This window comes from Sus scrofa, chromosome 15 (genome assembly GCF_054392235.1).
Source record: "Sus scrofa isolate SSC_HxYL_T2T_F1_AM1 chromosome 15, Sscrofa_HxYL_maternal_Yorkshire_Landrace_v2.0, whole genome shotgun sequence".
Taxonomy (NCBI): domain Eukaryota; kingdom Metazoa; phylum Chordata; class Mammalia; order Artiodactyla; family Suidae; genus Sus; species Sus scrofa.
The window spans coordinates 86,679,182-86,704,033 of record NC_139397.1 but is presented as its reverse complement, the minus strand read 5'-3'; the positions used below and the strand labels follow the sequence as shown (position 1 = coordinate 86,704,033).

The window sequence follows — 24,852 nt, the reverse complement described above, 5'->3', positions numbered from 1 at the left end:
AGCTATTTCCTAGAAAGAAATAGTGCCAGTTTTTTTGGGTTTTTTTGTTTGTTTGGTGAGACTGCATGATTTTTTATCATTCTTAGATATGGGATTAGTAATATACTATCCTCAAATCTGTTTACTAACCACACTGTCCAAAGACTGATGGATAAACTGAAGTTTCCTAAATGAATTTTACCTTGGAGTTCCCGTTGTGGCGCAGTGGTTAATGAATCTGACTAGGAACCATGAGGTTGCAGGTTTGATCCCTGGCCTCGCTCAGTGGGTTAAGGATCTGGTTTTGCCGTGAGCTGTGGTGTAGGTCACAGACACAGCTCAGATCCCACATTGCTGTGGCCCTGGCAAAGGCCGGCGGCTACAGCTTTGATTAGACCCCTAGCCTAGGAACCTCCATATGCCGCAAGAGCGGCCCTAGAAAAGGCAAAAAGCCAAAAATAAAATAAAATAAATAAATAAATTTTATCTTGCATTTTTTGCCTTTTAACTCATAGGTTGCATATATTAAGTGCAATGAATATTCATTAAGCAGCTAGGGTGTGCTAAGCACAGGCGGAATCACAAAGATAAACCACATACAGCCCCTTTCTTCAAGTTTTTCATCATCTAGGGAAGGCGAGACAATCATACTGACTGTAGTACAAATCAAAATCTGTTACATTCTATTCTAAAGTTGCAAATAAAAGCGCTGTTGGGATGGGATCAAGATGGGGGAGGAGTAGGACGTGGAGCTCACCTTCTCCCACAAATAACATCAGAAATACATCCACATGTAGAACGATTCTCACAGAACATCTCCTAAACGCTGGCAGACCTCACATTTCCAAAAGGGCAAGAAAATCTCTACATAACTGGGTAGACCAAAGGGAGAAAAAAGAGGAGAGAAAGGAATCAGGACAGGACCAGCACCCCTAGGAGGGAGCTGTGAATGAAGAAAGATTTCTGCACACTGGGAGGCTCCCTGACTGGCTGGAAGATCAGCCTTGAAAGAGGGGGAGCTTCAAAGCCTCAGAGAAGAGCAGCACAGCTGCCGGTCAGAGGAAGAGAAAGCCAAAAGAGAGCCACACAGACCCAGCCTGAGACACTCCTCAACTGGGGTGGGTGAGGTCTATATGCTGAGGCTGAGAGCTCAGACTTGGGGAGAGGACTGGGGCCGGCTGTGTGGAAACAGCCTGAGGGGGTTAGGGTGTGGTAGGCCAGAGCCTAGGAGTGCTGGGGAAGGCCAGGGCTGCTAGAGAGGCAAGGAGTGAGAGAAGAGAAGCAGGACTGCCATAGGAACATCTTTGTCTGAATAAGGGCTCCCAGGTGGCAGGGCACTGCTTGCACAGGCTACAGGAGTGGGCTCAAGCCACTGCTGCCACCTCGGACACCAGAGGTAGGCACAGCCTGCCACTGCCTAGGGTCCCATGACTGGGTGCCTCCTGCCACCCCCACCCCTTTGGGGATTGCCCCTGCCACTGAGGTCCTGAAACTGGGCCCTTCCCATCACCTCTATCTGCTTGGAAATAAGCAGCCCACCATCACTTGCCCCACCTCCTTGGGATGGGCCATGTACCTGCACACCCCCTATTAAGGGGATTATGGCCTACACACACTGAGAAGAGAGGAAAAGCATCCAAATCAAAAACAGCCCTCATGCCAAAAAAAAATATTAAATCACACACAAGCTACCCCAGGATGCTAATGATATAGCAGTGCAAATCAAAACTACAATGAGGTACCACTTCATATCAGTCAGAATGGCCATCATTAACAAGTCTGCAAGTAACAAGTGCTGGAGAGGGTGTGGAGAAAAGGGTACCCTCCACTCTTGGTAGAAAATGTAAATTTGTACAACTGCTATGGAAAACAGTATAGAGTTTCCTCAGAAAACTAAATATAGAACTACCGTATAGCCCAGTAATCCCACTCTGGGCATATATCCAGACAAAACTATAGTTCAGAAAGATCTGGCACCCCTGTGTTCATTGCAGCACTATTCACAATAGCTAAGATATGGAAACAACCTAAATGTCCACCAACAGATGAATTAAAGAGATGTGGTATATATACACAATGGAATATTACTCAGCCATAAAAAAGAATGAAATGTCATCTGAAGCATCATGGATACACTAGAGATTCTCATACTAAGTGAAGTAAGTCAGAAAGAGAAAGACAAATACCATATGATATCACTTTCATGTGGAATCCAAAACATGCACAAATGAACCTATCTATAAAACAGAAACAGACTCACAGACGTAAAAGAACAGACTTGCTGCCAGCAGGGAGTGAGAGGGATGGTCTGGGAATTTGGGCTTAGTAGATGCAACTATTACATTTAGAATGGATAAGCAGTGAGGTCCTACTGTATAGCAAAGGGAACTATATATCCAGTCTCCTAGGATAGACCATGATGGAAAAGAATATTAAAAAAAAAAACATGTGCGTATAACTGAGTCATTTTGCTGTACAGCAGAAATTGGCACATTGTAAACCAACTAATTTTTTTTTAATTTAAAAAATAAAAGTGCTGTAGGAGACAGTGATAAGAGAGCTGGGAGACCCTTTCTGTGGAGAAGAAATGATTTAAGAAGAACCGGAATAGGAGTTCCCATCATGGCTCAGCGGTAACAAACCTGACTAGTATCCGTGAGGACGAAGGTTCAATCCCTGGCCTTGCTCAGTGGGTTAAGGATCAAGTGTTTCCAAGCTGTAGTGTAGGCCACAGACACATCTCAGATCCCAAGTTGCTGTGGCTGTGGTGTAGTTTCCTCAGAAAACTAAATACATGATTGGACCCGTAGCCTGGAACTTCCATGTGCCACGGGTGTGGCCCTAAAAAGACAAAAAAAAAAAAAAAGGAACTACTGTAATAAATTGCTTTTTCACAAGCAGAGATGGGGAAGTGCCTTGTAAGTTAAGGTAGAAATGTGAACAAAGGTAGGGAGGCTTTAAAGCCTAGAGTATATTCACAGCATTATGCAATGTTCAGATTGAAAAAGAGGTATGTATGTGCCAGGAAGGCATGGGAGAAAACAGTGGAAAATGCATTAAACCCAAACTAAAGTCTTTCCACTTGCTTTCTTCCTGATACCTTGAACTTTTTTTTATGATAGAGCTGTACTGTCTTGTGTAAAGTTGTTGCAGTTTAGAGTGACAGAGAGAGAGAGAAGCTGGCTGAACTTCTTAGGTTGTCTGCACCAGAAAAGGCATCCTGGGTCTAACGCTGGGGTTAGAATGCAGGTTTGCAGTTTTAGAAACCATTCTTTAGTTCACTCAGGAGTGATCAAGCTGTGAGGAATTGATTCATTCTAATCTAACTCAAGGTATGCTGTTTTAAAATCAGAGAGCTTATTTTTAAGTATATAGCGTGGGATATTTTTAGTATGTGGATAAGTCTGGACATTTTTCTAGGAACCTTCTCTTCTTGGGCTGTTCTAGGATCTGACTGACAAATACATGGCAAGTCTCTTTTCTTTCCTCTCTAGCCCACCTGGGATCAGGGTATGGTTCAATAATTGATAATATCCCATACATTTTCAAAATATACTATCTCATTAGTTGGATTTGGCATTCAAATAAAAACCTTTCTGCCATTCCTTAATTAGAACAGATTACATATTGAAAGTTTATTGATAAACATAAAACTAAACCCAGGGAAGTTTTATATTCCTACAAGCTGTGTTCATTAGGCTTTAATGAACTGCCCTTCTCTATTGCAGGGTTGTTTGTGATTTCCAACCGTGATCACTGTTGGACATTGTACCACTCTACTCTCATTTTGTTCCTTAATACTAGTTACCGAAATTTGCTATCCTACACCACACCTTTATTGTAGCCATGATATTATCATTTCTAAATCCCTGTTTCTCATCTTTTATATTTTATATGAAAGCCTTTCTAGTTATAAAAGCATCACAAAAATCCCTCCACTGCAATCTGAGGAGCACTCTTTGTCAGACACATATACATTATTGCTTAGGTGTTAGTTTTCTAGATAAATCACTAATAATCTCCATTTTATACCAATTCTTATTAACTTGTTGATTTCACAGAGTGACATTTTTGATTCTGTCTTAAAGAACATCGTGTTCTTTAATTACTATCAAGGAGCTGCAGATTCCAAATCTAAAAGCATATTTTTAGGCATGAGTTTATTTCACCTAATTTCCAAGTGATTAATTAATTGCATGCATTATTTACAAACATTTCATTGGTCAGACTTTATTGGGAGAAGAGGGTTTTGAACAAAATGAAGAGGGAGAGGGAAAACAGCAATAGAAGTCAATATAGATAAGGAATATCATTTGTAGGTAAATCACTCTATTATTCCTGTATTATAGGTCAAAGAACTAAGGAGCCCAGAATGCCATATCTGAAACACAAATATTCACTGAAATAGCTTTAGTTTTTCTGTATCTGTACAAAACTAAAACAGCTGGTCATCCCCTTAAAGATCAAATTGTCGTAACTGTCTGGAATTGTGTGGTTATGGTACCTGCATTCTCACTGAATTATCTTGACCACATGGTTCATTCGGGTAGCCCGAGGTTACTTGGTATGTTAAATAATGACCACATTACAGTGTTTAAGTGAATCCAGAAATAGAATCCACAGGCTAGTCCCTTCGTTATGTAGCACTTGCTACTCTCCATGTGTTTTTCTTCTAAACATAGGACATTTATGTTTGTGTATCTGGGGGCCTAACTTTTTTGTTTTCTTTTTTTTTTTTTTTTGCTATTTCTTGGGCCGCTCCTGTGGCATATGGAGGTTCCCAGGCTAGGGGTCTAATCGGAGCTGTAGCCACCAGCCTATGCCAGAGCTACAGCAACACGGGATCCGAGCCGCATCTGCAATCTACACCACAGCTCATGGCAACGCCGGATCGTTAACCCACTGAGCAAGGGCAGGGACTGAACCTGCAACCTCATGGTTCCTAGTCGGATTCGCTAACCACTGCGCCACGACGGGAACTCCCTTTTTTGTTTTCTTACAGAAGGATCATATTCCAGCACTTTTGGGAATGGCAACAGCTTATATGATCTTGAAACAAACCCCAAGAGCCCGCAATCAGCTGAAGCGGATTGCAAAAATGAACTGGAATCCTATTGATGCTGAGGACTTTGAGAGGAGTTGGCTGCTGCTTGCTGATATTTATATTCAATCAGCAAAGTACGACATGGCAGAAGAACTGTTAAAACGGTGCCTGCGTCACAATAGGGTAGGTAACTGAAGAGTCAAAAATAACTGCTATCCTTTGTTGTATAAGCTTTCTGTGATAGGTATTTAGAGTATTAGTCCATTTCTAGGGATTTCTGCATATTTCTGGAAAATTAAATGCTTATTCTTACCACAATCAGAAAACATTAATAACAAAAAAGAAGCCATTTGCCCTTGAAAATAAAGAAAAATAGAGATTTATGCAGTTTCAAGTTTCAGCTGTGGTACGCCCTGCTTACAGAAAGTGTTTCTGGAATGTCAAGCATATGCCTGTGATTATCATCTCATCCTAGAGCTAATGAAAATTGCAGAAGAACATTAATTGCGGACGTCTGTCCCTCCAATTAAGAAATATGCTTGATGAATGTACTGCAGCTGCATGTTATTTTCCCATTATTAGAATCCACTCTGCATAATGTATTTTGTGGGGAAAAGTCTTTTTAGCATTTAATTTGATTTGTTTAATAAAAAGTCCTTATCGTTAGGTATAAGATTGGAAAATCTTAAAGTCCTTAAAGATTGTTTTATCCCTTTGGGCATATTGTATTTAAAAAATGGATTACTTGTTTTTCAAAGAGGAGACACGCTCATCTAATACTATTAAGTTAGTTTCTTAGGAATTTTAAAAACCTAAAACATCAAGCCATTTATCAACTTATAGTTCATACATATAATTTAAGTTACATTGGCCTTACAAAACAGAATGTGCATTAATAGATATTTAAAAATCTAAACTGCTAAGTAGCTGACTCTTACATGTCTAATCTTGGATTAAGCAAGATTGCATGTGAATGAAGATTTCCATGCAAATAGAATTTCGATTTGCCAGAACACAGACAGCAGTGCATTGCATGGTTGAACATGACGGCTGCTTTAGAGGTGTCAGCCCTGCTACTTAGGCCTGTCAGTATTGGAAGCAGGAGATTCAGGAAGTAGAGCCTAGAAACTTTGAATTATGCAATTAAAGGATGGAAATCATCCAGATCTAGGGCAGGAAATGTGCAAGATGACGCTAGGCCATCTTGTCATACCAGATGGCAAGGAAGCTATCAGAGATTATTGGAGTCAAGTCAGGGACTCAGGAGCCAACTTGAGGACACTCCCACTAGTTCACATTGAGGCAGTAGATGTCAGAATCAACTGCGGTGTATTACAACACACCAATATGTTTTAAGTCCATGAGTTTACACAGATCCAAAAAAGAACAAAGCTCTAATTGGTCACCACTGATACACAACTATTTCTAAAGCTGACAAATAAAAGGGAAAGAAGTAAGCATTTATCCCGCCTTTTCTTTATGAATCATACTGCTGGGTAATGAAATAGTAGAAAGGATGTTTCTCATTATAGATGTTTTCCAGCTAATAAACAGAATCTCAGTATTTTCCAACCCTGATGACTTAATGAATGGGTATAACATCATAGCATTACGGGCCTCCTGCTGGAAGAACACTCTATCTATGGTGATGGGGCCAGACTGGGGTGACACAAGTGAAACATGCATTTCAGGTCCAATTTTTTTTTTTTTTTTTTTTTTTTTTTTTTTTTTGGCTTTTTAGGGCTGAACCAGCGACACATGGAGGTTCCCAGGCTAGGGGTTCAATTGGAGCTATAGCCGCCGGCCTACGTCACAGCAACACAGGATCCTTAACCCACTGAGCGAGGCCAGGGATGGAACCCACATCCTCATGGATACTAGTCGGGTTCGTTATCTGCTGAACCATGACGGTAACTCTTCGGGTCCAAAATTTAAAGGGGCATTTAAAATCTCAGTCATTTTCTTAGTTAACTGATGCTGCTGTAACAAAGTGCCACAGACTGGGTGGCTTATAAACAACATAAGTTTATTTCTCACAGTTCTAGATGCTAGAAGTCCAAGATCAGGAGGCCAGCATGGTTGGGTTCTGGTGAGGGCCCTCTTCCCAGTTGCAAACTATTGAGTTTTCTTTGTGTCTGCACATGGCAGCAAAGGAGGGCAGGAGAGCCCTCTGAGGTCCCTCTTATATGGGCACTAATCCCCTTCAGGAGGGCTCTGCCTTCATGACCTTAATCACCTCTCCAGAGCCTCACCACCAAACACTACCACATTGGAAGTTAGGATTTCAACATAAATTTGGGGGGGACACAAACATTCAGTCCATTGTAGAGATCAAGATAAATGAGATTTAATGCACTTTTTTTAAAAAAATCAAAAAATTAAAATGTGAAACAGGTAGGATCTTTCAGTGCTATGCCAAGCTCTGTTGAAGCCTGAAGCAAAAGGGAAAATGTACACCTTTATTCATGTTTGTTTGTATTTTTTATGGTTAATGGTTTTCATGAAAATAGTAGTAAAATATTTTCTTGCATTAAAATCAGGAAAGTAAACTTGAAGAGAAAATATTCAAACATAAAGTAATGTGAGTTTTAATGCACCTACTTTTCTCTTTTTCAATTTTTTAAAGTTAACATTCCAGAAAAAAAAAATAGCAATTAAAAAATACCCAAAACATGTACACAGCGTTGTGCATTTTTACTTTTTCCTAAGGAGCAGAATGGCTCAGTAGAACACTGATATACGAAGTGAATAGTTTCACTTCTTTCCTCCAAATCAAAACCAGATCCAAACCTCTACATCTAAAATAATTTCCAGGAAATATCAATGACATAGGAATATATTACATAACTGCCACAAAGATGCACTCAACTAAATCTGGGCTGTGGGAAGCTAGGATAAACATTCTTGTTTCTGCTACATTTAATTGCCAGGAAAAAGATGAAGGGGCAACTTTTAGATCAAAAGGAAGTTTATAGAGACATCTCAACCATTCACGGTGTGTGGGCCTTATTTGGATCCTGATCCTGACAAACAAACAAAAAATTACATTAAGACCATTTGAAATTTGAATAGTGACTGGGTATTTGGTGATTTCAAGGACTTGTTATGTTTTAGGTGTGATATGTCTTTTTTTTTTTTCTTTGTTTTGCTACGCCACAGCCACAGCAATGTTGGATCCAAGCTGCAGCTGCATCTGCAAGCTACACCACAGCTCATGGCAATGCTGGATCCTTAACCCAAAGACTGAGGCCAAGGATCGAACCCTTGTCTTTATGGATACTAGTTGGGTTCATTAGTCCTGAGCCAAAATAGGAACTCCATTATGTCCTTATTTTTAAAGAGGCATACTAAAATATCAATGGATGAAATATTAGTATCTGAGGATTTTTTTATCTGGTAATACATAAGGATAAATGTATGCGGTACAGGTGAAACAGTGTTAATCATTAGTTAATTGTTGAATATAAGGGTTCATGGGGTGCATTATATTGTTCTATATCTGTATGTATTGAAATTATTATTATTATTATTTTGTCTTTTTGCCTTTTTTATGGTTGCTTCCACGGCATATGAAGTTTCCAGGCTAGGGGTCTAATCGGAGCTGTAGCCGCTGGTCTACGCCAGAGCCACAGCAACGTGGGATCCCGAGCTGCGTCTGCGACCTACACCACAGCTCACAGCAGCACCAGATCCTTAACCCACTGAGCAGGCCAGGGATCGAACCACAAGCTCATGGTTCCTAGTCGGATTCGTTAATCACTGTGCCACAATGGGAACTCCAGGAAGATTGAAATTATTTAAAATAAAAAATGTACATATATATGTATATGTATAAAACGTGTTCTTCCCTCTCACTCCAGAATCCTGGTTTTGTAGGTTTGGGGTGGGGGCTTGGCATCAGAATCTTTTTTTTACATCCCACAGATGACTTGATTGCATAGCCAAGGTTGAAAACCAGTTTTATGTGTCATTTAAATGAGCTAATATGGTTGACCTGTATCAGCACTCCATAAAATCTTAACTGGACTTAGTTTAAGTTATTGATACAGCTTCTGTTTCTCTTAAGTCTTGCTGCAAAGCTTATGAATATATGGGATACATTATGGAAAAAGAACAAGCATATGCAGATGCTGCCTTAAACTACGAGATGGCATGGAAACATGGCAATCAGGCAAATCCAGCAGTAGGTAAGTTTAAAATTTCAACACTAGGTTTTCACAGAAAACATGGGTTTTATATATAAATCTTCATTTCAATGCATTTGATTTTCTTTTTAAGAACAAAATATACATTAAAGCCCCACATTTTCAGTCCTTCTGAAAATAAGTTTTATATTCATAAAAGATTATGAGCCACTGATAGTTATTAGGTATAGTTTCCTGAGATTCAAACTCAACCTTAGTCACCTTAGAAGGACATCTAATCTAATTCTGCTCTTTTCTCTCCCTTCACCATCTACTGTTTCCAAAATGATAATACTGTGGGGGAAAGTGTTCCATTGTGAAGGAAGTTAGAAAAACATTGCATTAACTCAAGTTCTGCCAGAGACTCCTGTCCCCCCACACTGTGAGGGAGCTCATCCCCATGCTGAATCAGGCTTCGTGGACACCCCCTTGTCTGTTCTCCAGAGCAACCCAGAGAGTCCTTTCCCCCTTGCACATAATGGCCCACCATGTCTCTCCTAAGTTTCCTCCCGCACCATCCCAGGTGCTTGTCCATTCTTCCTGAGACTTCCTTTCACATCTTTCACCCTCCTTGTTGCTGTCCCTTGGAAATAATGGTTTACCAAAATGTGCTTTGAAATACTGGGTGAGATATTAATAGTTATTTCTTTAAAAAAAAAATGAGAGACTTGCATGTGAGATTAGATTCCATGGCCAAATACATTTGAAAAAGGATGTTTATTTGTCCATGTCCCTCTTTACCTGTCGTACCAAAAGTGAAAAAGTTCTTGGAGTTCCCTGGTGGTCTAAGGATCTGGCATTGTCACTGCCATGGCTTGGGTCACTGAGGTGGTGCGGGTTCAATCCTTGGCTCAGGAACATCCGTATACCTCAGGTGCACCCCCCCCCAAAAAAAGCTCTGAAGTATGATTTAAGAATGAATTGTGTGCATAATGAAGCTCTTTTCTTTTTTTTTTTTTTTTAAGGTGTTTAGAGGTTGTTAATCTAACCTAAGACACGGCAGCCGTGTCACAGCAATGACTCAAATTGAACCCTCAGCCAGATAGGTCATCTTTACACTAACTATCAGTTCAGGACTTTCCCTACCTTGTATTTTCCTGAGGCCTGTTATTTGGCTAGACTTGTGTAGAGCACAGGAAGCTAACATTTATTGATAGTACTTTTCCTTCTCAGATATAGTGCTTCTTACTGAATAAAATGTCTGTAAAATGAAAATTCTTTCAAATCCTTAAAGCATGTAGTTTTGATGCTTTATTCCTCAGAAGGAATGCAGTTAGAAGTTCAGTTAGTTAAATGTTATGTTCCTTTGGAAGACCAGCATATAGAGATTCCAGCTCACTAGTTCTTTCATTGTGTCATCTTTGTATTTTATCGATGATTTTTATCAGTTCCTCTGACTTTAGTAGGCATTTCTCTGAGGCTCTCAATTAGTTCTTACAGTTTCTCCCTTAAGATTATCATTGCATTCAATACCCCCAACATGCCTGGCCAAGTTAATGATGGATTTATTTTACTTTTTCATTTGTTGGAAAATCCTTAAAATCATGGTCATGTTCATTCCATAGGATTCAGGCTCGAACACCTTCACTGTGAAAGGCACCAAGAACTGAGATCCACTGAGAAAAGAATACATAATGCTTCTCCTTCACACCTTTTCCCAGACTATCTGACAGTCAGGAGACTGTTCACATTGCTCATGGTCTTGCTTGCTTGCTCTCACAAGCTCATTTCTCTCTCTCTCCCATTTTTTTTCCTGATTATAAGCCTGACAAGTAATAATGCATCTGCCACACACATGTTCTTTGCCATTTCTAGCCCTTTATTTCCTCTCTAAAATTTTGTGACCGGAATCACATTTCTTTTGATATGAAAAGTTTGTGCTTCTAATTGTGTTTACACAGAAAAAAAAAAAAACCTGATGTTTGTGTGGTGCTCTAATATTTTTAAAAGCATTGCACAACAAGTATTTCATTTGATCTTTAAAATTAAACTAAGAGAGAAAAGAGTTATCAACCCTGGTTTTTTTTTGGAAGTGGAAACTTGAAATTGACAGCTCAAGTGACTTGCCTAAGTTCTCAAAGCTAGTCAGGAAGTCAGAAACCAAAGTTGAAGCCCAGGTTTTTTTGGCTCTAGTCTCCATGTGTGACGTGACATCTTAGGTTGTTTTCCTTTTTAAATGCCAAAAACTATTTATTGGTCTATTTTATAATTCCTTTCTAATGATAACAGGCTTTACATCTCTGACATTTATTGTTTTCATCTTGGACAGTTCTAAATGTGTGTGTGTGTGTGTGTGCGTGTTGAATATTATGAATTTTAGTTAATTCCTATTCCTTATTTTTTTGCTACTGTAAGATTACATTAGCCAGTAATTCTTTTCAAACATATCTTGAATTTCTAAAAATTTGCTTTGGTACTTTGATTAAAGTCCAAGAACAGCATTCAGATTTCCCTTTTTCATATTTCTAAATATTTATCAGTTACCTATTTTATATTGGGTATTTATTAATTACATATTATTTTACATTATAGCATATCTTTTTTATTTTTATTTATTTATTTTTTTGGCACATCTGCTGCATGTAGAAGTTCCCAGGCCAGGGATCCAACCTGTGCCACAGCTGCAGCAATGCCACATAACCCACTGTGCCACAAGGGAACTTCCAGTATTTTAAATTTTTTAATTGAATTATAGTTGATTAACAATGTTGTTCATATCTTTTTTACTGAGTCCACTTTTTTTTGTTTTCTCTTTGGTTTGCTTACTAGTGTAGCATTCTTACAGGAGAGCAAGAGTCATTTAAGAATGTCTTAAAACTTTCTTCTGTCACTATTTGAAATGTGACAGCTCAGTGTTAGTACTTGTGCTAACTATTACTCATCACTGATGCAGAAGATCTGACAATTAAGCCACTGTCTCTGAGCCACTCTCCTACTTGCCCTGCCCTCTGCTCATGTACCCCAGGTCCACTTGGTTCCTCTGCACCCTCTACCCCTGGCCTGTACATGTATGGTTCCCTCTGCCTGACAGTGTTCTTGCTTCCCCTCCCATCCCCTGGGCCTACTTTCTGCCTCATCCTTCAGGTGTCAACCTTGCCTGACACCCACCACCTCCCCAACCAGGTTTCTTATGATAGCACTCTAGGCTTGTAGCTGTCTTCGATAGCATTTATCTCCGTTTTGAAATTATTCATGTACTCATGTAATTACTTAAATAATATACTTTCTTTCCTAATAGAAAGTAAACCTTATGGCTATAGGAAGCAGTTTGCCTGACATGTTAAGTGCTAAGTAAATCTGTATTGTACAAATGAATAGCTGTTATTTACTGCCCTATGATGTGTTCTTACTATAATCTGAAACAAATGGGACTTTTCTAGTAAGTTACAAAATCACATTTGTGGGAGGGCCATCTTCTAGCCCAGTAGTACATTCACTGTGCTCCTTCGTTCCAACTCTTTTCTTTCTATCTGTTCTCCTTTACTGTCACTCCACCTGCTATTATATTATCATTTCTCTCTGTCTTAGTACAGTCACCACCTCAGCTAACAGTTCTCTAATACTAGAGTAAGCAAACAAAGGAGGAGGCTCAAAAAGGTAATTCAACAGTGTGCTCTACAAACAGTACTGTATCAGTATTGGTTTTCTGTCTTCACAGGATACAAACTGGCATTTAATTACTTAAAAGCAAAAAGATATGTGGATGCGATCGACGTATGTCACCAGGTAACACCTGAATTTAGATTTCTTAAAGTTTTCCAGATGCACATTTTCCTACTTCTAGTTAATCGCAACAGGTACATGAACAGAGGTAAAGAATGTGGTAAAGAATTTTCCTACTTCTAGTTAATCTCAACAGGTACATGAACAGAGGTAAAGAATGTGGTAAAGAATGTGGTTAAATGACTCATCAAATACATCGGGGAGAAATAATCAGTTTTCAAAGTTTAGGAAACAATAAAGTTTTCTTAAACAAGTTCTTCATTAGGGTTCAAAAAAAATATTTATGACAATTTAAAGAAAGAGCCTAAGTCAAAAAACATTTTAGAATTATTATAGAGTCTCAAAGTCACTGTTCTAAATAATAGTTCTTATGAAGGTTTCCTTAAGTCTGATTATTAGGGGATTAAGATTTATTAATTAAAGATAAGAGGTGTTTTTGTCATTTAGAAATCACTCAGTTATACTCCTGAAATTGACTCCTGACTAAATGATCCCTTACTAAAATGACAAACTCCTTAGGAAAGAATTATGTAAGAGCCTTATCCCAGATACCTGTGTCCGTATCATCATAGTCAATACTTGGCCTCAGTGATTGCTGTTTTATCACTGAGTCTCTGTGTAAGGAAGCATTTCAGATTAAAGTTAAGGTTGTACATTAATGTAAGGTTATACATTAGAATTATTTGTAGAATTTTGACTTTTTAAAAATGAATATTTCCCTTTCCCACACTCAGCAGACCTGGAAATTTCTGTGTTTCACAATCATTTCACATAAATATAATGTGTGCTCCTGGGTTAAAATAACTCTAAGGACTTATTAAATATCATGCATAAATAGCTAAATTTTTTAAAGTATCTTGAATCATTGATACATAATTGTTTTCTATAACCAATCTATTAAGGAAATAATTATATCTGTAAATGAATCATATTGTCACATCTCAGATGTCACCTTTAAAAACTGTTGTTATATTGGGAGTTCCCTTTGTGGCTCATCAGTTAATGATCCTCGACTAAGATCCATGAGGATGCTGGTTCGATCCCTGGCCTCGCTCAGTGGGTTAAGGATCTGGCATTGCCGTGAGCTGTTAGGTAGATCACAGACTCAGCTAGGATCCCACGTGGCTGTGGCTGTGGCGTAGGCCAGCAACTACAGCTCCAATTCAACCCCTACCCTTGGAACTTCCATATGCCGCAGGGGTGGCCCTAAAAAGCAAAAACAAAACAAAACAAGACAAAAAAAACCTGTTCTTATATTTGTAATATTAATATAATGAAAGAAATCTCAACTGTAATGCTGTTTCTAGTACATTTTGTGGCTCCCTGTGTCTTGATAATGAATTAGTTCTTAAATGCTGTCATTTTATTTTGGGTTTTTTTTTTGTGTATGTTTTTGCAGGTTCTCAAAGCACATCCAGCTTACCCCAAAATCAGAAAGGATATACTTGATAAGGCCCGTGCATGTTTAAGACCTTGAAGATTATTTTAACGTAGTTTGTTTAAGCGAGAAAAGAAAAGAACCAGCGTCTTTCCAGTTCTCTGAGCTACTACTTTATAATCGAAGCATGCTTGCTTTCTCCAGCAGAGGCTGCTATTGTATATAAAGAGAAGTGCTGTGTTAAATGTGTGTCTTCAGATGGAGAAGGTAAATGAGAGCTGGTTTATTTGATTGACTATTGATTAAGTGTAGAACTGGTTATCTCTGTAGTAAAGGTTATAACCCATTTCTATAAAGAATATTTTGTTAAAAGTCTAGGTAATTAAGTATCCTGTATCTTTTCTAAGGAATATTAGTTGTTTCAGGAAATGTATTTAAAACACTATTGTTCTCCGTTAAAAATTTTCTTAACATTCTCTGCTATTTTAAAGACTTGAGTAAACTTCCTGGTAATTATTTATGAAAAAGAAAATATATTTTTAATAAAGATTTTATAAATTTATGATTTGTATTCTTCTTGAAACTCAAAAGACACAGCAAAGTTTGCAAAATCAGGGTAAGCCCCCTATGCAGTCTGCAGTGCTAATAAGTATTATTACAGAAAATGTGACTTTCATAGAAAAATACAGTGTGTGTGTTTCCCTCTTTTTTTTTTTTTTAGGGCTGTATGCATGGCTTATGGAGGTTCCCAGGCTAGGGGTCAAATTGGAGCACTGTAACCACTGGCCTACACCACAGCCTCAGCAATGCCAGATCTGAGCCTCGTCTGCAACCTACACCACAGCTCACGGCAACGCCGGATCCCTAACCCACAGAGTGGGACCAGGGATCAAACCTGCGTCCTCATGGATGCCAGTCAGATTCGTTAACTGCTGAGCCATGATGGGAACTCGCCTCCCTTTTCTTTGTTGAACTGATTCCTCCTGCTCTCAATGCCAATGTGATCTTAAGAAATAATCAGTACCTGAAATTAGCTTAAATAGGTAAACCTTTAAAGCAAGATTTAACCTTAACCCAAAGACTGGGTCTTTTGGTGTAACTTCAGACATTGTAACATCTGGTGGTAACAATAAAGTACCAAAAAACCCTACAGACCCCACTGTTCCTTATGTCCTTCCCCACCCCTAGGTGAGCATTCCTACCCTTTTACACTGAACTAAACCTGACCTACATAAACTCAGTTCTTAGCATTATTTTAAACATGTTGCCTACATCTTTTTCAGTTGCCTTTAAAAATGCAATAAACAGTCTTCAATTTTAATTGCATCTTCAATAAACAGTATTTTTTAAAGTCATTTGCTTTTCCTTAAGAACTTCATGTTTATTTCTTTTGAGTTACAGTCTCTTGTTTCTGATCACTTCTCCGGTTTTCCAAAGTCCTTTTAAAATTCTGATTATGTTATAAAATTCTAATCATTCTTTTATTTATGAAATTTCAAGAAAATGCTAAATAGAGCAGTGTGTGTGTGTCTGTGTGTGTCTTTTTAGGGCTGCACCCATGGCATGCGGAGGTTTCCAGGCTAGGGGTCAAATTGGAGTTGTAGCCGCCAGCCTACACCACAGCTACAGCAACACAGGATCATCGGAGCTGCATCTGCGACCTATACAGCTCACGGCAACAGTGGATCCTTAACACACTAAGCAAGGCCAGCATCCTCATGGATGCTAATCAGATTCGTTTCCACTGAGCCACAATGGGAACTCCTAAATAGAGTGTTTATGAAGCATTTCATGTCTGTTAATACATTTTCACAAGTCTTACTACATTTTATCCTCACAACACTATAACATAGATATTATCCCTGCTTTACAGTTCTGGCACCATGACAATCTCTCTGTAATTCAGGGGGTGGGAGAGGAGGGGGGTGTCTTTTTCGACCTGAACTGACATTGTTAAGGACAGCATATAACAGAATACCCTCAGCAGTTTCAGTGAGCCTGCATCATGGAATGCTCGAGTCATGGAAATTAGAGAAAGTAGAACATCTGTTCTCCCAGCAAGATATTTCCAAATCAGTTTTCCTATCTGTAAAGTGAGGAGTTTGTTTTTGTTTCGTAAGCAGCCACTTATTCTACCATTTGTTAAATTCTATTCTAGGAACTTTCCTTGATAGATGGATGTCTTTTAGCTTTCACTCAACTCTCCAGAGAAATAACATTCTTTCAGATGGCAAGATGAGGTTCAAACTAAATGATTTGTCCAAGGTCACAGAAAATTTGTCAGAGCCTGGATTCCATACCAGCCTTTCCTATATGAAGATGCCTTCTACAATTAGACTGTAAGAAAAATTTTCTTACCTGCCTCTGGCTAGCAGATGAAACTGAGTGTTCTATCACAGAGATGGCTAGGTCATGAGGAAAAAGATGGAGTGAGTGGAATGAACACATCTTACAAATGTGGAAACTACCAAAAAGAAGTGTAAGTGTAAGAGGAGCAGTGTAGTATAGCAGTTGAGAGCAAGGATTAGAAGTCAGACCAACCCAGCTTTAAAGATTGGCCTTACTACTTACTAGATCTGAAATCTTTCTCGAGTTTCAAAGGTTCTCTGAGCCTCGGTTTTCTCATCCATAAAGAAGCATAATAGGAGTTCCCGTCGTGGCACAGTGGTTAACGAATCTGACTAGGAACCATGAGGTTGCGGGTTCGGTCCCTGCCCTTGCTCAGTGGGTTGACGATCCGGCATTGCCGTGAGCTGTGGTATAGGTCGCAGACACGGCTCGAATCCCGCGTTGCTGTGGCTCTGGCATAGGCCGGCTAGGTTCCCCTAGTCTGGGAACCTCCATATGCCGCGGGAGCAGCCCAAGAAATAGCAAAAAAAAAGAAGAAGAAGCGTAATAACCTTCCTCAGGTTGTTGTAAGAATTAAATAAGAGAATGTACATAAAACCTATTAATGAATCTGACTCACTTAGGCTCTTAATAGACAATAACTTTACTTATTTATTATAAGCTGAACGAGGTCAAGTAATTGCAACTGAGAAGAACCTTCACAGAAGAAAAGAGACAAAGCAGGCGAAGGTGAGATAGAGAGGACCAGTCAGTTCCCCTAGAAGCATGGCCATACAGGAGTTAGGATTCTGATTCATGCCTGCCTCTCTCCCTCTCCCTCCCTCCGTCTCTCTCCCTCCCCTCTCTTCCTCCCAGCAAACATTAATTTGCACTCTCTACATGCATGTATCTCATTAGACTTCTGCCCTTCCGTCCTCTAGTGGAATTCTCTCCCTATGCTCCTCTCCCTTATCCCCAATTCCTGTGTCCAAGCCTCCCTCTCTAGGCTTTTTCATTCAGGTATCAGTTTATCATCACCTCCTCAGAGACCACGCCCGCATCCAGGGTGTGCTCTCAAGTAGCTATGTCAGTCTGTATCATATCACCCTTAACTAAACTCTCTATTTAACACGTACTAATCTCTGATGTTTTTCACATGCCCAAGATCGCACATCCAGGAAAGCTGGAACTCCAACTGAACAGCAGCTTGAAAGAATTAGTGCCCATGGCATTTTAAACAAGAATTTTGGGCCTAAGGAGGGAAAGGAGAAGGACACAACATGAATGAATTTTCTGTGAATCTGGGATTTGAATAACACCACCGTAATAGAAAGGAAGCAGTTATAATTTCCATGCATTTTGACCTTAGAGCAGCTAGCATGATGAACTGGGTTCTGAAAGGAAATAGCTTTCTTTCCCAGAAGTCAAGAACCTAGAGCAATTCTGGAGGATTTTATGCATGGACAACTGAGGAAGTCAGGTTAAACTTTACACTAGGGTAGATAATGGGCCACTACGGAGACCAAAAACCAGTTAAGACTGACAGGAATTCTCCTAGTTTGGGCCTGGAGATAAGTGAATAGCCTTCTAACGGGATCATGTGCTTTTACATTTCTTTCATTTTGTTTTGTTTTTTGGCCATACCCACAGCATGATCTGGGGCCAAAGATGCTTCTTGTTTTGGGGGGTTTTGGGGGTTTTTTTTTGTTTTTTGTTTTTTGTTTTTTGTCTTTTTGCCTTTTCTAAGGCCACACCCTTGGTGTATGGAGGTTCCCAGACTGGGGTCTAGTCAGAGCTATAGCCGCCGGCCTACGCCAGAGCCACAGCAATGCAGGATCTGAGCCATATCTGCAACCTACACCACAGCTCATGGCAATGCCGGGTCCTTAACCCACTGAGCAAGGCCAGGGTTAGAACATGCAACTTCATGGTTCCTAGTCGGATTCACTAACCACTGAGCCACGACGGGAACTCCTGCTTCTTGTTTTTAATGAAAGATTGACAACAGTGCAAGAAAACCACCACATTCATACTCTCTTGGTGGAACTGAATCTATAGCCTTTCTTGAAGGGTCTTTGGCAGTATGGATTAAGTTTCTGTCCTTTGACTAAGTAATCCCACTTAGAGAAATTTATAGGAGACATTCAGAAATTTTCTGTTTTTTGGTTTAAAAAACTATAAAAGAAAAAAGTCTGGATGTTTTGGTTATTTATTACCAAAACATTCAGCATAAATGAAGTGGTTAAATATATTAGTTTGCCCAATAATGGAGTACTATGTAGTCATCAAAAACTATTTTCAGGAGTTCCTGTTGTGGTACAGTGGAAACAAATCAGACTAGGAACCACGAGGTTTCCAGTTTGATCCCTGGCCTCGGTCAGTGAGTTAAGGATCTGGCGTTGCCAAGAGCTGTGATGTAGATTGCAGATGCGGCTCAGATCCTGCGTTGCTGTGGCATAGGCTGGCAGCTGTAGCTCTGAATGACCCCTATCCTGGGAACCTCCATGTGCCTTGAGTGTGGCCCTAAAAAGCAAAGTAAATAAATAAATAAATAAAAATCTTTAAAAAAATTTGCAATTCTCAAAATTAAAAAAAAAATGTTTTCAAAGATTTTTTTTGTCATTTACTTTTTTTTTTTTTAGGGCCACACCCTCCACATATGAACATTCCCAGGCTAGAGGTCGAATTGCAGCTACAGCAGCCAGCCTACACCACAGCCACAGCCACAGCAGTGCTAGATCTGAGCTGTGTCTGTGACCTATACCACAGCTCAACACTGTTTACTTAACCCACTGGCCCAGGCCAGGAAAGGAATCCACAACCTCATGGATACTAGCTGTGTTTGTTACTGCTGAGCCATAATAGGAGCTCTGCTATTTACTTTTAAAAACTTTTTTCAGAGATATTTTAACTGCTAAGATTCTCACAAAATAATAAATGAAAATGCAGGAAATATAACTGTTCATATAACCTTAATTTGCAAAATAATATAAACAGATGTATATATTGATACACAACTAAATGAAACTCAGTTTTTAACAGTAGTTATATTTTGAGTGATGAAATAGAGAATTTTTCTTTGCCTTTTTTCAAGTTAACTACAATGAACATTTACACTAAAAATAAGGGTGTTTTTCCTCTTTCTTAATAAGAGAATGGCTTTCTCAAACTTGCTTTTTACTGACTGTTTAAAGCTCTTTTGCTGAGCAAAGATGAGTAGGAAAAAAAAACTATACAAACGCTGACGTTCTTTCAGCTCTTAACACCCACCCTTTACTACTAGTGGTTTGTACAAAATGTACAATCTGGTTTATTTCAATTGTCAGAGAAAAACATTCAAGAAGTAGAAGATAGAAAAGGAGTCTGCCAGGAAATGGAAATAGGAGCGTGATGACAGCAGCAGTAATAGGAGAGCACAAGAGTTACTAAGGGAGCTGTAAGTACCTCTTGTCAAAATGAGGGAAGAGCACAGTCCTGCAACTACAGGAAAAGAAAATGGGAACAAAACCAGTTCTCTGCACTTCCCATGATTCTAGTAACAGATTTTAATGAGAACCTACCAAATGTAATTAATCAGAAGCAGAGGAAATAAATGAAATCATACAGGGCCACAACATGCGGTTGTGTAGTGTGAGTCCTGGACAGAGTGACCCAGCCGGGGGGAGCAGAGGAGCGGAAGGCGGCACTCTGTGTCTCACACCCACAACGGCAACCCTTTGGGTAGGAACCCTTATTAGTTTGAACAAAGTGAGGACCTAGAGAAAGGAGAAAAATGTTTGGCTATAATAAGGCTGAGAGAGAGGGAGCAATAGAGTGAAGGCTACAGAGGGATCTGAGAGGGGTTTTGTCTGGCTTTTGTTTTTCAAGACAGGAGCTACTTGAGCATCCTGGAATATTTATGTGGAAAAACCACTAGAGATTTAAGGTATAAAAGAGAGAAGAAGAGAAAGCCAGAGTAGGAAAAGAATGAGGTCCATGGGGTGGTTTAGAAGAATTAGAGTTCAGAGGGATGTGTGATTTTTGGTAAAGGGAGTAAAGAAACAAAATAACTGCAGAAAGAGGAATTGCTTATAAAGTTGGCCTCAGGAGCCTTTATGCTAATTGGCTTCAATAGTTTTACATTAATTAAAACGGACTTTGGCCTAAAGACAGTACCACTCCTTCATATCCATGGAATTTGGGGGCCTCTATTTTCCTTGGGCCCCAAAGTATTTTTCACCTACTTTCAGGTTCCTGGCTGTGGTTGCTGGAAGTCTGCCTGCCAGATTAGAGGGGGGTTACTGTAACATCATAAATCATAGTTATGAGCAAAAAAGTGTTACCCAGCTTTTAATACTCTTCTTAAGAGCCAGATGTTTTCAAGGGAAATGCTTGACTCTACAATTTGCCTTACAGTGCGCATAAATGAATCTGGCACACTGCCCATAAAAGCAATTTGATCCCATAAATGAGGAAAGCTGAGTAATGAGCAAGTTCTAAATGTCTTCCTTCCGAGTGGTATAACCTTAGAATCTATGGCAGTCTTTAAACCAGGCTGTTTTCAAATAGTGTATATGTTATTTTTATCTTTCTTCAAACAAATTCTTTTGGAATGTAAAGGAAACTCTGCTTTAAAAAAAAAAAGGGTATTTTAAGAAGGTAATTGCTATTTCAGTTTCCGCCAAAAGCAGGCTAGTTTTATTTTTAATGGGTAAATGATGTAAGAACCTTTGAAAAAAACAAAAACAAAAACAAGAATTTGAAACACCAAGAACAGGGCTGTGAAGTATTCAATTATATCCTCACTTATAATGGGTAATAGTTCCTGTTTCACAGGTAGGGAATAAACTTTTTGGAAAACACACTAAGCTTAAGAACACTGGAGAAAAAATGTGCTAAAATGCTAAGCAGTTACATACATACTCTCGTCAAATAATTTAAGTTAAATACTTGAAGTTGCTCTAGTCATTGAATGAAAACTCCCTGACATATAGTTTCTTGAAAAGTTTCTGGTCAATTTTTCATATTAAGTCACAAATTGCTAGAGGATGGGGGCGCTGGTATGGGGATTGGGGAAAGCCCAGGATATTGAGAACATCCAAGAGCAAAATTAAAATGATGGAACACAGACAATGCACAAAGGCCAAGGGAAGAAATGGGACTCATGCGGTGTGTCTGGATCCTGATGTCACTTCTCTGTGCTAATCAGAGAATACTACTGTCTCTTGTAAAGTGGAGTATCTTTGTATGTGTGTGTGAGGTTACTAATGTTTTCACAGATTTCTTAAAATGTAAATATTCATTACTTTAGTTCTAATACATATTGTTTTCTCCCTCAAAAAGAAATTTTTCTGTTGGTTTTTTGTTTAGACTTTTCATTTGGAAATCATTTCAAATTTTAAGAAGCCTTATGAATAAGGACAAAGAGCACCCACATACCATTTTCCAAAATAAGTACTAAAACATTGCTAATATTTTACCTTATATGCTTTATCATTTGTGTCTTCTCTGTATATATGCAAATGTCTATATATACCTTTATACACACCTATAGGTAAAATGTTTTTTCCTGAATATTCTGAAAGTTGCATACATCATATACACCTCTATACTCCTAAGTACTTCATTGCATATTTCTTGAGAATAGAGACATTCTCCAATATAATCACGGTACAGTTAAAACATTAGTAAATTCTGCATAGATAAATACTTTTAATCTGCCACTCTTTACTACCAGCTGATCCAAAATATCCTTTATAACATGTTCTCTGTGGGACATCAAGGCCTCTCCAAGGAGGTAAAACTCAAAAAGCCTCTGGGCCGAGGTAAGAATTACCAGACCCTTATTATCCCACCAGTCTCATTGTAATTTTTGCAATGTTCTTAAGGACCTCCCTGCCCCAGCAACTCAGCCTATTCCTTCTTGCTCCTACGAGGAAAGTTTTGTGGCCCATTCCTTACTTAGCCCTTACAGAGGCAATATACAACCCTAACCAACCAGCAACTATATCAGAAGGCTCCATCCTTCCCCGAATTTTTCTACTATATAATTATTTTTTCCCTTGCAACTAATAACCAATGAGTGAGGAGACACTTTTCGATCATACAAATACTCTGCTCCTTCAAAAATTTCCCCTGGATTAGTGTAATTCTTGCTTGATTTAATCTTTGCCATGATAATTACAAATGATATTCTAAAGTCTGCACTTTCTCCACATGTACCACCCAGTCAGCTCCTAACATTTTACTATAAACAAGAGCCTTTCCTTTATTTACTATTGTTCACTTTTTACCTATTTAACTCATCTATTATTTAATATTGTATGTGTTCATGAATTCCTTTATCCCCCAGTGGTTTGTAATTCATAAATGCTTTTACTTATTTTGATGCTCAAATGGTTTCAGATTTGGCCAGCAAGGAGCCACTTCAAGTTGTCTCATTTGGTGCCCTTGTGACTACTCCCATTTTTTTTTAAAGCACTTTCCTACCTTCCTGCATAATAAACTATCCCAGGTTCAATGTCTAATTATAGTACCCAGCCCTAAAGTCAGCCATTTCTCTGAGGACCCCTAGTTCCCTTTAATTGGGCAATGATATTAGAGATCTTAGTGCTAAGTGGTGCTCACTGCCTCTAGGATGAATTGCTTCTAAACCCTTTCAGCAAATAGAAAACATATGCATGTATGTATGTGTGTGCACACATACATGCAGACACAGGTATACATACACACAGAGTGAAACAGGTGTTAGAAATCACAAGAATATACCAACTCCTCCAAATCCAATTGATTACCATGGGGTTCTTTCTTGTATTCCCCTAGTTTTCATTTATATGTTCCTTCTTCCATAGTAAGACCCTGAGTCCCAACAACTTCAACATATTTATTCATGTCTTCAATCCTATACCATGTCTAAAATAGTTTCAAAATTGCTTCACCCAAACACTCATAACAAAAAACAAACCTACCAAAAACAACTCTGGATTTGTCCCCCACTTTTCTTAGGACTATCAATTCTGATAGATTTTAAGGTTGATAAATTTAATGACATATCTAAAAACATTACCATAAGCATTTCCCAATAGTATGAGGCTTTTTTTTTTTTTTTTGCTTTTTTGGGGCTGCATCACAGCATATGGAGGTTCCCAGGCCAGGGGTTGAATTGGAGCTACAGCTTTGGGATCCAAGCCATGTCTGAGACCTACACCACAGCTCACAGCAACGGTGGATCCTTAACCCACTGAGCGAGGCCAGGGATCAAACCCGCAACCTCATTGTTCCTAGTCAGATTCGTATCCACTGCACCACGACGGGAACTTCAGTATGAGGCATTTTAAAAATCAAACTAAATAATTTATTGCTGACAGGAAGATATACCCTGCTCTATAGACAAGCTTTGCAGTTTCCTTCCAAATATTCTTCTACTTGCAAAATAAATACTATCCCTTCCCACACTACCCAGTGTCATATTAATGATGTAGTGACAGGAAGAAGAGGAGGAGACTAGAGTGTGAGCAAAATATCATGTGATGATTGAGATTTGAGACATTTTAAAAAAAATATGTAGTAGATATATATTACCATAAATGGATTTTTTTGTTTGCCTTTAGATACTTTCAGATCTTTTGCTATGATAGTTTACATGGCAGTTATAAACATTTCTAAAAATGTAGTTAGGAAAATTTCCTTCTTAGATTATTCAGAATACTAGTTTCTGGTTTATAGCACCTAACACCATTTTTTCCTCAACCTGCTTTTTCAAACTGCTGCCTTTTTTCATTGAGTGAATCCCGGACTTTACTTGAAAAAGTCAGATTTATTTTCCTTATTCTGTATTTTTGTATTTACATTTTATATCTATTTTCTTGAGTCCTACAGCCTCACAAAATGGTTTTGAATAGCAGAGCTGCAGAGATGATGGGGAGGTCAGCTATGTTAATTTCAAAGCGCCCCAGTCTTCGGTGTGAGGTTGCTTAGCAACCCATCTCTCAGGCCTCCTTTGTGGATGCGGGAAGAGGAAGCAATTCTCCTATGCACTCTCAAGCCGAGATGGTTTTATAAAGTGAAAACCTTTCGCAAAGGGTCCAACACAAACCCCTGTCTCTCCTTTTCTGCCCACTTTGTGCACTTCACACATGATGAGAGAAATATCCACCCTTTGATGCCTTAGATCTGATGATACAGATATAAAGTGGAGCTATACATGCTACAGTCCAACAGTGGAAGTGACCTGTATC

The 24,852-nt window shown here is 38.9% G+C and overlaps 1 protein-coding gene across 23 annotated transcripts in view; it reads left to right on the top strand.

Moving 5' to 3' along the window:
* Positions 1-24,852, top strand: part of TTC21B (tetratricopeptide repeat domain 21B) — an 875,896-nt gene that overhangs the window by 66,773 nt on the left and 784,271 nt on the right. For 16 of the 23 annotated variants that reach the window (XR_014829486.1, XR_014829485.1, XR_014829482.1 and 13 more), the window contains 4 exons: positions 4,982-5,206; positions 9,090-9,210; positions 12,866-12,933; positions 14,330-14,870. The exons of 1 other annotated variant lie outside the window; for it this stretch is intronic. Coding sequence is in view for 18 of the 22 variants with exons in the window: in XM_084999361.1 (XP_084855487.1) it covers positions 4,982-5,206; positions 9,090-9,210; positions 12,866-12,933; positions 14,330-14,407 (492 nt within the window). In the remaining 4 variants the exon portion in view is untranslated. Of the gene's footprint in view, positions 1-4,981; positions 5,207-9,089; positions 9,211-12,865; positions 13,031-13,080; positions 14,871-24,852 lie in introns of those variants that run through there. 6 more of the 23 variants (XM_084999355.1, XM_084999351.1, XM_084999349.1 and 3 more) reach the window with 1 other exon arrangement.